This window comes from Hesperophylax consimilis, chromosome 8 (genome assembly GCF_061612785.1).
Source record: "Hesperophylax consimilis isolate HC1 chromosome 8, BYU_Hcon_1.0, whole genome shotgun sequence".
Lineage (NCBI taxonomy): Eukaryota > Metazoa > Arthropoda > Insecta > Trichoptera > Limnephilidae > Hesperophylax > Hesperophylax consimilis.
The window spans coordinates 374,105-387,457 of record NC_142843.1 but is presented as its reverse complement, the minus strand read 5'-3'; the positions used below and the strand labels follow the sequence as shown (position 1 = coordinate 387,457).

At 32.9% G+C, this 13,353-nt stretch overlaps 1 protein-coding gene and 1 non-coding gene across 2 annotated transcripts in view; both read right to left on the bottom strand.

Moving 5' to 3' along the window:
* Window positions 1-13,353, bottom strand: part of LOC149421351 (guanylate cyclase 32E) — a 209,923-nt gene that overhangs the window by 161,502 nt on the left and 35,068 nt on the right. Inside the window, exon 4 of the mRNA XM_089634696.1 lies at window positions 12,700-12,886. Within this exon, the coding sequence (XP_089490822.1) occupies window positions 12,700-12,886 (187 nt within the window). The remainder of the gene's footprint in view (window positions 1-12,699; window positions 12,887-13,353) is intronic.
* On the bottom strand, window positions 577-647 carry TRNAG-GCC (transfer RNA glycine (anticodon GCC)). Its single transcript has one exon. It is a non-coding gene; the product is annotated as a tRNA-Gly (tRNA).

The following is a 13,353-nucleotide window of genomic DNA, read 5'->3' as shown; positions in this document are numbered from 1 at the left end:
AGGTTCCTACCTGCGGGATTCCTCAAAAGTATCACTAATAAATTCCCAGCGCATAAACTATCAACGGAGGAATGCTTAAAATTTTCGAGCAATTAGCGGCTTATCGCTGTATTTAATCGATAATCGTTCGAGCGTTATTAATTTGAAGTACGCCGGTTTACGAATTCAACGTACTTTCGTACCCTGGAGAGATGGGGTAAATAATTGCGAAATTGTATCTCAAAAAGGAAAATTCAATATCTTGATCACATTGCCGCAATTTATGATTTCGCAACGTAAACGTCATTAAAATAAAATTTCCATTGATCGTATTATTTTTTGCAAATACATTTTATAGTCCGACGAAAAGTGAACAATTTCATGAATCACCAAATCAATGATTTCTGATTGCACCAAAAGTAGACTGCAATTGTTAAGGGAGGTAAACAATGTCAGCGTTACATATTATGTTGCCTTAATTATTTTTTTGCAACATTTATTTGGAGCAGTCTGTTACATTACAACACTGGCACTCACGAGTACAATCCCTATGGAATCACACAGAAAATTCTGCAAAACGCAGGTTCGAAAAAAAAATGCATCGGCCGGGAATCGAACCCGGATCGCCCGCGTGGCAGGCGAGCATTCTACCATTGAACCACCGATGCTTGTACAATAACTGCTTAGCTATTCAAACTATTATTGATTGACTCCACAGCTGTTAAATTATAATCATCATCAGGCCATCTGCAGATCTCACTATTATGTTACGTATTAATACGAACGATTGATTAACTTAATATTAAGCTGATTTTAAGCAAATCACAAATCTTCTATTGTCTACTGACTGGAACTTTCTTGACTTTGAAGAAAACCTAAATGTAATGGTAGACAAATTTTACTTAATTTTAAATAATGCAATTGAATTGTTTGTACCCGTCACTAAAATCATTGTGCACAACTACCCAAAATGGTTTAGCAACGACCTTATTAAAATAATTAGAGACAAAAAAATTGCTCATAAAGTTTATAAATCGTCACGTGATCCTAAAGATTATGTAAAATTTTGTGAACTAAGAAAGACAACTAAAAATATGTCCAAGTTATGTTACAAAAGGTGTATCGAAAACTGCGAAGAATTGGCAGCAGCTAATCCTCAGAACATTTATAAATTTGCGAACATGCTCAATAATAATGACTCTAGTATTCCGTCAAACATGTATTTAGATAATAAAATGGCCGATACCCCCCAAGAAGTCGTCAATCTGTTTGCTGAATTTTTCAGCAAAGTCTATGATACTGCAAACAACTCTCCATTATTCGATACAACTACAGCTAACAATGACAACAAGATCGATTTTAGCTAATGTATATTCAAAGAAAGCGATATTAGAACTAAATTAAAATCCCTTGATATTAATAAATCGGCTGGTCCCGATAACATTCCTCCAATTTTCTTATCAAAATGCTTATCAGTTTTAACATTACCTCTAACTAAACTTTTTAACTTGTCTCTAAAAATTGGTACCTTTCTACAAAAATGGAAAACCAGTTTTCTATTTCCAATCTTTAAGAAAGGAAATAGATCAGATATCTCTAACTATAGACCTATATGTATCCAATCGTCAATCCCTAAACTATTTGAATCTGCTCTGCTTTCTAAACTCTCGCCTGAGATTAACAAAGTTATTTCACATCGTCAACATGGTTTCATGGCAAAAAGATCTACTTTTACAAACTTGATGATCTATCAGGAATACCTATTTAATACAATGCAAAAGCGTTTTCAAACAGACGTAGTGTATACTGACTTTAGTAAGGCATTCGACAAAGTCTCACATAAAATTCTCATACATAAACTTAGTGCCCTTGGAATAACAGGGAATATTTTGAGATGGTTTGAGAGTTATCTGCATAAAAGAAAAATATGTGTTAAACTCAACTCACACTATTCACACCAGTTCGAAGTCTTTACCGGCGTCCCACAGGGGTCTCATTTAGGACCAGTACTATTTTTATTGTTTATCAATGATATAACTACGGTTTTTGATGGAGTCATGATTCTCTTATTTGCAGATGATCTCAAAATTTATAAAACCATTACAAATATTCATGACTGTTACGTACTACAATTTAATCTTGTGAGGCTACAAGAGTGGTGCACCCACAATGAACTATTTCTCAATATTGATAAATGTCAAACGATAACTTTTGCCCGAATCAAAAATCCCATTACGCATCAATATAGCATCAACAACATTTTCCTAAAAAGAGTTGAGAATATTAAGGATCTTGGTATTATTTTTGACAGGCAACTAACATTTGTTCCTCATATAAACGAAATAACCAACAAGGCCATGAAATGTTTGGGTTTTATATTAAGGACAGCGAAAGATTTTAAATTAATAAATTCCTTCAAACTGCTATTCACTGGTTTAGTTAGAAGTAATCTAGAGTATAACTCAACAATCTGGACTCCATTTTATAAGATTCACCAATTAAAAATTGAAAGAGTGCAACATAAATTTCTGCGATTTATTAATTATAAATTAGGAATTCCAAACGAATATCTTAATTACACTTTCCTCATGAACTTACTAAATTTAACCGATTTATCATTGAGACGCACAGTCTGCGACTTAGTATCTCTTTTCAAAATTTCGAATGGCAGACTGGACGCCATTGATTTGACGAGTCGTATATCGCTCCGTGTACCTACGCGCGACACTCGACAGACCGCTCTATATAATGTTCCCATATCTGCTAACAATTATTTTCAAAACTCACCTATTCAAAGACTTCACATACTCGGTAATAAGTATAGCTCAATTGATGTTTATCATCACCAATCAGTATACAAACTAAAATACAGTATACTAGAATGTTTGTAACAGATTCATAATTTTTTTCAAACGCATATTTTATTGTTTCATTAACTAAGCTTTGTTTTGTAAAATTCCCAATCGGGCAAAATAAAGATTGATGATTACAAAGATGGTTTACAACAAACTGTAGTGTTTATCTTTATAATAATAATAACAAACTTACTTGTCTTGTGTGTATTACCTACTTACATTATTGTACTCTTGTAACTACACTATATTTATATAAACTTATCGAACTCATTGTCCAAATTCCTATAACACCGTAACTATATACTTGAATTGTATCAACTTAACTACCTACCTATATCTGTTATATTTTTCTCAAGTTTATGTATTAGTTTAACCTATGTTCTGTAAAATATTCAACTGACGTACTTTGTACAATAAACTTTGCTTGCTTATGTTTATAAAATAATAACACCATAACAATAACCCTACACATTGTTATGTAAGTTCATACTCAATTTATTATGCTATGTAATTAAAATATTTTATAATGCTACTGAACAACAAAACCCATAACATGTATATGTAAAAGCCTTCTAGGCGTTAATAAAATAAAATAAAATAAAATAAAAATAAAACTTTAAGCACTAAAGTCCAGACGTTCTGTGTTTCTAGTCAGAGCCTAATGCCATTTACAGTTTTTAGTGAATAGCAATTTTATATATTCATCATTTACGAATATAAGCAATTCATAACTTTGAAAAAATATTTAGATTGGCAAAACTTTTTCTGCCAAAGAAATTTGCTAATTATACGGGAAATCGGGCCACAGATAAACTATGAAATTCTGTGCAAATGTTGTCCGGACTGCATAGAATTAGTGGACACTAACTCACTCTTCACTCTTCATTAGCCAATATCCTCGCCGCGGAGGGAGGAACAGTCAGCAGCTCATATGTACCAAGTCAGATCTCCGAGAGATAAGCTTTCATTTGTTTATTTTGTGTGGAGTGAGAGTGTGGTAGATGTCGCGCGCTCGGCCATATTATATATTTTTATTATCTCTGAACATCTTCTAGGCACGAAACTATATTACCTTTCATTCGCTTCCGTTCTCAAACAGAAATGATGTTACTCGTAAAAGCAAGACACTCGACATCTTAAACTAATAAGTTTTCTTGATTGTCCGATGATATAATAACGACGAGCGATAGCGAACACGGCGATGATCATCAATGTAGGTTGTTTGGTGTTATTTTACTTTCAATATACAATTTTATATAAGAACTTTTCATGATTAAAAAGTAAAAAGTTCTCTAACAAGAATCGACCCCGAATCGCCCGCCTGCTAAGCGAGCATTCTACCATTGAACCACCGATGCGTGTACACACTAAACAGACACCTCTTTACTTTATAAACAGCCGTTTGTAGATCAAACGACAGCTGTTTATCGATTTTATTCAAAAAATTAGCTATTCCTAAAATTAATAAAGAGACAAAACTACAGATTTTCCGAGTCATACAATAATCATACAGTATCAATATATACTTTATATGCTTTGAAAACGTGTTGGTTAGTTTAAAGGTTTCTCCTTAACAAGCAAAAATTACGGCGTTGTAACTATTGTCCCAGACAAAAATGAAAGAGGTTGCCATTGTTTTTATAAAGTAGATATGACCAGAAACAAATTCACAAATGCAAACTTCACTTGTACTTGTTCGAAATGCCCCCGAGGCCCTTAGGGCTACATAAACCAGAATTCAAAAACTTTCGTTTCCGGATTTGCCAAACAGATTAAAGTTCTATCATTATTTGAGAAATTCTGAGAAAGACGCCGCAAGACTTGGAAAATATAGTGTTGTTTTTAACCCTATCATAGAATATCTCCCATCAGAAGATCATTGTTTTGTTGGCGCATAAGCATTTTCCAAATAACCGATTCCACACGGCACTACAATATTAAGTTTTTAACAAAATATGGTTTTTCTTTTCTGAATACCTCAAACAAGATTTTTTCAAATATATGTGAAGCAAATTGAGAACGATTATTTCTTCTTTTTCAGTAGAAAGGAGAAAAAATTTATCTTACTTTTATTTCTTTCTGAGAATTTTTGAAGAATGCACAGAATTTTACGTTAACTTTTAAGACAAAATTTTTCAAGTTTATGAAGGTATTCTCTTGTGCGATGAAACACAAACATGTACCCACGCTAAACCACGAATTCCGTAATACAATCAAAGTTTAAATTTGTGAAAGTCAAACTTTAAATTTTTGAAAGAAATTTCAAAAAGTCATCCGAAAGTTTGTTGTTTATTGAGGTATTTTAAGTAGGTACATAGTTATCTATGTCCTAATACAATCCTTATATACATATAATTATAGTAACACATTTAAAATGAATCAATCACATATTTTCATAATTTAATATTCTAAATGTTTTTATGTTTTCTTCTGATTTTATTTCTTCTGGTAGCTCTCCAAATATCTTCAACGCTCCGTACATCAATGACTTTTGACTCTGTGTTTTTTTCCTGAAGGGGAGTCTCAATTCATTTCTTTTCCTCGTCTCATGTGTGTGTTTGTTCTGTAGTTTATCAATTTTTCTTAGGAATTCACTAGACGTATGGCCATTGATTATCTTGTAGATTAAAAATATGGTATTAAAGTAAATAATTTGTTTAAATGACAAGATATTTAACTCCTTCAACATGTTCTTAATTTTTGTGTATCTATTTTTCTTCAATATGGTTCTCATTGCTCTATTTTGTAAAATTGTCATTTGTTTCATTAAACCGTCGCGTCGTTGGATAAGAATAGGATGCTGCTACAGTAATTTATATGTGGTACAATAATTGCGTTGTACACATTTTTACTGGAAACTGTGTTAAGGAATCTTCTTATTCTTCCCAACAGTGTAATATGTAGACATTTTATTTTCAATTGGAATGTCTCCCAGAACTTTTTAAATGGTCGCCTTCTTGGTAAGCAATGTTTCGCAATGTATTATTAATTTATTGGTTGCATATATATATGCTACCGCTCGCACCAAGTATAAAATAGTTTACATGTTAGATAAACTGCCTACTCTTACCTACATACTGATATATATTTTCCAGTGAATTCTCTTTTGTCTGCCCCAGTGAAGGCACCAACAGTTACAGAGTTACATTCCAAAATGCACAATCACAATAAATAAAATAATTAGATTAAAAAAATGTGATTTTCATTGACAGGTGGGCATTCTACCATTGAACCAACGATGTCCGTACTGCACATGTAGGTACCATGTACCGATTATTAAATAACACATGTATCAGTTCATTGCCGGACAACCCGGACATATATAAAAAAATTTAAAAACATATATATTTTGTCTGACTAGATAATGTCTGATCTACAAATACATAAATATATGGAAATCATAACTATACACGGATAAATATTATGCTATTTTTTTAAGAATCGGGGTTGCAGGCCTTGCGAATGAATTTACAGGTTTCCTGAAAAAAAACTTACAACTACGGTCTGTTAATATTTCGTTAGGGTCTGCTATCGTTAGGGCAAAAAATCGATTTTTTACCGTGCAGCTTAGTTATATTTTAGTTTTAAGCGTCCATGATGTCCTACGTATATGTATAAATATACCCCCCCACTACCGTCAAATCACTATCAACACGCATACTTCGTCCTAGACATAAGAATTGATAAGCACCCACTTGTATCTTGACTTCCGGACCGAACAGACACGCGAAAGCGTTCAGTTTGAGACGAAATTCAGGACATAAGGCCTCTGAAGATGGACAGTGAGATCTGTCCGAAACGTCAGAAATTAAAAAGTCCTTTTAAGGACTACTTTACGCGGGTAAACCGAGAACATTATTCTACATATATACATATATATATATACGTAGTAACGTAGTATAATACTCGTATTTGGAAGGAAACTAAATAACAAGGACGTTCGGAAAAATAGTGAAATGATCCTCGTAATACGAATTCAATAAAAAATGCACATCACCTTTTTAAAATTTAATTTATTTATATGTTTGCGGTTCAAGTACTCGTACCTTATTTTAATTTTAGTGTAATTGAAAGCGACAATTGTTGTTTGTTTTTTTTTAAATCAGTAACGGAACGACCAAGTCGAAAGTGTATTATTTATAAGGAATAAATGAGGGATTTAAATACTTGACATTGGTTTGGAGAGCTGTCCAATATGGAGTTTTTAACCAAATCAATTTTAAGATTAGCTCTAAAATTTTGAGATTACCATTTACATATAAAGCATAATCATAGATACAATTTTTGTTCATAAGTACAAAATTAAATTTTAGAATTTTATAAAAGCCGAAAGAAAACCGATTCCAAAAATTGCCGGTTCTTTGGACAAATAATATACAGCAAACTCACCGGTATCGAAAAAACTATTTTTTTTGTGTTTTTGATCTTGGAAACTTTTATTTTTCTGAAAAACATTCCTATGGTAAAATTGGTGGACAGCAGATTTTGATATTATCTGATGTTTGTAAATTTCTGTCTTGTAAATTTTTTATTTTTCTAAATAAAATGTTCAGGAACATTTGAAAATCTTAATCTTAAATCTTGGAATTTTTTTATGAAAACATATATATATATAGTTAGGAAATTACCCATGTTGGCAAATTTCAATTTTCCTGAAAAAAATTCTTCTAGGAAAAATGGAAAATTGCTAGGAATGGTGTTATGGCGTGTGAAGTTAACAGATTGAAGATTTTCATAACATACATAATAGTTAGTAAATTATTCAATACCGATTAAGTTAATCTTTTATGCGACAAATAATAAGTTGATAATTAATTAAACTTGTTTATTTATTAATTAACGCCCTTGTTTATATGAATTAAGTTAATTGAAGACTAAACTAAATAAAACTCTAAAAGTAAAATCCCTATACTCAATAACAGTGGCATATATGAATTAAAATGTGACCACGCCGATTGTAACGCCACTTACATCGGACAAACGGGGAGGGCATTCTCAACTAGATTCCAAGAACATATACGATGTTATAATAATAAAAATACATCCTCAAAATTCGCAGAACATCTCTTGGTGAATAATCATACCCCACTTAACAACAAGGGTCCTAAACCATTGCATATAGAAAAAAAGGGTATTAGATTAAATTTACTTGAACAATTAGAAATCAATAAACGAACGAATGACCCAAATTTAACACTAATTAATAAAGTACGGAAAATAATTTACTCACCACTTCTTAGTATTTTCACAAAACCCAAGCAGTATAATGCACCCAAATAATTCATAGCAATAAAGTCATTAGTAAATAATTAAGAACCCATTACCATTTACTGAGGGGAAAACATAGATTGGTTTAACCAACAATAGATCATGTCATCGGTGTAACCAGTAATAAATCAATGTATGCACCTTCAAAATTTACATTTGAAATAGTATAAAAACGTCGTCTCAATGTGGACTAACCACAGTTTGAAAATGGCCTTGTAAGCCGAAACAGCTGTCACAATAATAAAAAACTAAAACACTTGCAGAACTTAATAATAATATTATCAAATTTAATCTAAATTAAATTTATAAAAAAATTAATTGAAGAATGTGAGTTAGAGTGTAAGATTTATGAGTTATTTGAGTTTGAAATTGTGGAGTTGAGTTGAGGTTTTTAGGATATCAGGGAGAAGGTTGAAGGTTTTGTAACCGAGATTTACTTTCAGAATTACCTTATTAATTAGCAATAGTTTTTGGTTGTTTTTATCAACAGTAAAAACGGTTGTTTAATTTTAATTTTCTGTGCTAATTTAATTTTTTTTTAAAGAAAGACAAACATTCCCGGGTTACAAATAACCTGACAATATTTTAAAATCTCCACTACCACCACACTAAGCGGAAAATGTTGCTTGTGTTGTGATGGAGGACTTGATGGAGGAGCCAGCCGAGGAATTGAACACACTACGCCTGAGTGGGACCCAAATGCGATGTCAACGTAGCCACTGACTGGTTACTTTTATTATTTAAAATGCCCCTTTCAAATGAAGCCGGATCGCAGTTTACATTGCTTTTATAAAATGGCGTCACGATTAGAAAAGTTTGGAAACTAGCGTCAGACGATTGGTACCCTTGCGATCCGAGCTTGTGTATAATATGCGAGCGAAGCGGGAACCTTGTAGGGACGAGTGGAGGAAAGTATAGTAAAAAATATTTTAGTTAAAGCTTTATTTGGTTTTTATAGTTACTTTTATGGAATTGATGAAAACAATATACAAGCGTGCATCGGACGGGAATCGGACCCAGATCGGCCGCGTGACAGGCGAACATACTACCATTGAACCACCGATGCCTATAAACCCAAACAGCTCACTGTTTATTACGTTAGACGTTAGATTATACTTTATCGACTTATTTAGCGCATTATTGACCATTAAACTAAGGTAACGTAGAGAATGTTCGTGGCAAGTCACCTGCAGCACCTGTATAAACATTTATTTGAACAGAAGTTACGACTTTCTTCGAAAATAATGCTCAATTTAAGAGTGGTCATATTTTTGTTATTATTATGAACGTATTAAAAAAATATTGAGTCGTTTTGTTAAAAGCCCAAATTCTTGATTGTTTTGAAGTGTTTCTAGGAGCCACGTCTATAATACTGTTACCCGTGTTATTGTTTATCTGTATTACTCACGCACGTACACAGAGACACCGTCTTTGTGGATTCCCATTGCTCTCATATTAGGTATCACTTAAATATATTTTAATTTTTTGAAACATTCGGAATAAACGACAGCGACTGTTGTATATCATTAATATATCACACGTAATAAAAATAAAATATCCTTTGTATACTCACTAAACGGCACACACATCAATGAAGTAAAATATATCATGGACCTTGGGGTGTTAAATTAAACTTTATCCAACACACTGATGACATCATTAACAAAGCCAATAAAATGCTGGGATTTATAATTCGCATAGCAAAACCCTTCCACAACATAAACACTCTATATTCCCTTTACACCTCATATATTCGCCCGCACCTGGAACACTGTACACCGATCTGGACTCCTTTATACCAAGCTCATATCGAAAGAATAGAAAGATCTCAAAAAAAAATTTTTAAACACATGAATTATAAACTAAACTTACACTTCTAATTATATCGAACTTCTAATTCCAATTATATCGAATCCATTAAATTTCATAATTCTAACTCCCTTCAAACACGACGTCTAATTTTTGATCAAATCTTACTATTTAAAATCCTAAATAATGGTCTGGACTCCAGAATTACTAATTTAATAAATCTTCATATTCCGTCTAGATCAACCCGACAATCTGATTTATTTTATCTACCCTCGTGTAGAACAAACATTCGAAAAAATTCCCCAAGTCCTCGTATATGTGCACAATATAATACAAAATTTTACAGCATTGACATTTTTGGTAATAACCTAAAGAAATATCGATATGAAGTAATGCGTACGATCGATTATTAATATGAGAGTATGGAATGTATCGGGAGCATCCTCTTCCTATTTTCCTCTTCATCTCCCCAAATTAATTTTAAGATATTAAAACTTCATTACTAATGAACTTTAACATAAAAAACTTCCGTGGCTTGACTTCAGTTAACTTGTATATTTATATCTATCATTGTATATTTAAAAGCTTACAAAATAAATAAATAACTAAATAATTCTGATGAAAGAATTTGTACAAAATGTGTCGGTCGTGAAACGTTCTATTCAATTACCTTCTAACTATTGACGGAAAGGCTAAAACATTTCAAAACTCCAGTAAAATCTATCAAATGAGAAACGGTGAAACTGTTACGAGATTCGTTTTCTTCTTTTAAAGACATATTTTTTGTAATGTACCTACAGACGCAGTTAATTGGGTTATGAACATAAGTCACAAAAAAACTTTTTTTGAGTGGATTATATTCTTTAGAACGGATCAGATGGGAAATTATTTTGCTTATTCTACAGATATTTCATTAAATTTGAATTCTGTTACATATGTAACGAGTTTGACGTATAACATATTCAAAGCAAAACGCGTACAATTATTTATCGTACTTCTCGATTCTATTTCAACGACAATATCTCTAAACCCTATCCGAACTACAATAAGCTTTATATTAATACCGAGGATACGAGTAGTATGTAAACAACTAGATATAGGCACTAGGCGCTAGGCAGCTCCTTAAGGATCAGTAATCCTATTGTAACGGTTTCCTCATAATCCTCTTACGGAGAGCGAGAAGAGCGAGGAAGGCTTGTAGAAAGAAGCCTCGTATGTGCGTACGGAATATAGTACATACCTACATACTAGTACACGCTCGTACTACGACTTACGAGTATTACATATGCATAATCATTCTAGGATTATTGCGTGGACTATTATCAATTTATCACAGCGAGTATGACATATAAATACATTTTTTAAAACTTCTTCGTCTCCATAGACATTCAAATTGATAGACTAGCCTACCAGGGAAAGGTGAACAAAACAAGTTACGAGGTGCGGGGAGGGAGTGCGACCATCTCACTTTCTGTAATTTGTTAAGACGAGACAATTACCTTAAAATATTGCCAGAATCTTAACGACGTAAGTGAAGCAGCCGTGCACAAAAATATGCGACGCGCGGCCCTGGTGTGTTGGACAGACCTGCAGTTGAATTTGACCTACCAAATCTCTAAAATTAAGTGAGAATCTTAACGACATAAGTGATGAAGTCGTGTAAAAACTGTATTCTTTGACTTTGTCTTAGCAGGCCTAGAAAATCGATCTTTCCGTGGGGTTTATTTTAACTATTTCTGATGAACGTATTACTAAAAGCTCAAATGTTTATAGAGGGATCCCTCGGGAAGTTACTAATTCACCATATAGAAAAATAAAATATGGTGCTTAACGCTAATTTTATAGTTATAGTTCGATTTTATACGTTTTTAAAAATTTTCAAACCTTCTTACATTCAATATTTTGATGGTAAGGTCCTGTTTTTATTTATCTTAAATATAGATAACTTACATCCGTAAGGATCCCTCTATAAAAATTTGAGTTTTATTAGTTTTTTAGTAATACGTTCATCAAAAATAATTAAAATGTGAGCGTCGAGCAAACCCCCGTTATTAAAGTCGTATGTCGCATTCTTAAATGAATCTGACGCTATACAGGTAACTCGCACTGTAATATCACTATTTAGTATGCGAAAATAAAATATGCTTCCAAATGACTAGACCTTTTTACAATGGCGGGCAAATACGTGAAAAACTCAATTACAAATCCCAAATAGGGTAAACAAAAGTTCTGACTTTCCAAAGTTTCCAAAGTTTCCAAAGTTGACAAAATTTCCAGAATTTTTCACAAAACGGTGCCATATAAATCATCCAAATATTATTATTTGGATGATTTATATAGCACCGTTTTGTAAAAAATTCTGGAAATATTGTCTAAACGGTGCTATATAAATCATCCAAATTTATTATTATTACTTACAAATGTGTTATAATATACCCACCTCGTTTTCGCGCCTCTAATATTTTTAGCGTCGCCATGCTTCCTGATTTAGAGGCGGTTCGGTTAAAGATGAACATTCAGATCCAGTGAAGAAAAGTTCCACAATGGACTGCGCTGCAAACCATTGACTTACTTTAGCGAACTTTACTTTTCTGCGCAGGATCTGGTTATTTCGATGTGCGCTCTTCTGCGGTCAACGTACGACTGATGTCGTAGTTTGTTCAAATTCTATTGTATATTTTCTATAAACACATAAAGTTCTTGCTAGCAATAAAAATGCACACAAATGAATACTACATGCCACCTCGATCAATGACACAGCACATGTTACACTAGACAAGATACTTACTCCTGGAGTCGTGGTGCGTCTCGCGCACGATGTCGGTGAAGGGGTTGTGCGAGTAGCCGTGGTGGTAGGGTTCGTGCCACGAGCGCACGCCGCGCACGCGCACGCCAGCTGCACGCACCTCGCTGATGACGGTGCCGGCTATCTTGGAGAACACGTCATCAGGTGCATCCAGGTAAAGGAAGGTTATCTACAAAATACATCGTGTAATGTTGGTTATCTTGTTAAGCGCTATGAACAATTAATGCTAATCTTATTCATTTTCCGAAGAAAGGTTCTTCTAACCAACATTGTGATGGCATTATTTATTTTCTGAAAAAGCCAAATAACTAAATTACATGTTTCGCGAACAATGTTCGTTTCATCAGGAGTAAATATACACTAAAGTTAAAGATTAAATATCACCTTTGGAGATGGGTTGATAGAGGGAAAGGGGAAGGAAAAAGGTGGGGAAAATTTAATTGAATCAGGAATTACAATGTCAGAAAGGAAAGACCGGTTAAATGGGAAAATGTTAAAAGATTTCTTCTTATTAATTATATTATCAGCATTGTGATATTAACATTTTTTATTATTCCTAAAATTTCTAAATTATTAATCTGCGATGCGTTAAAACCCTTATTTTTTACCCGGTATTTACTTCTAAAGTTTGATTAT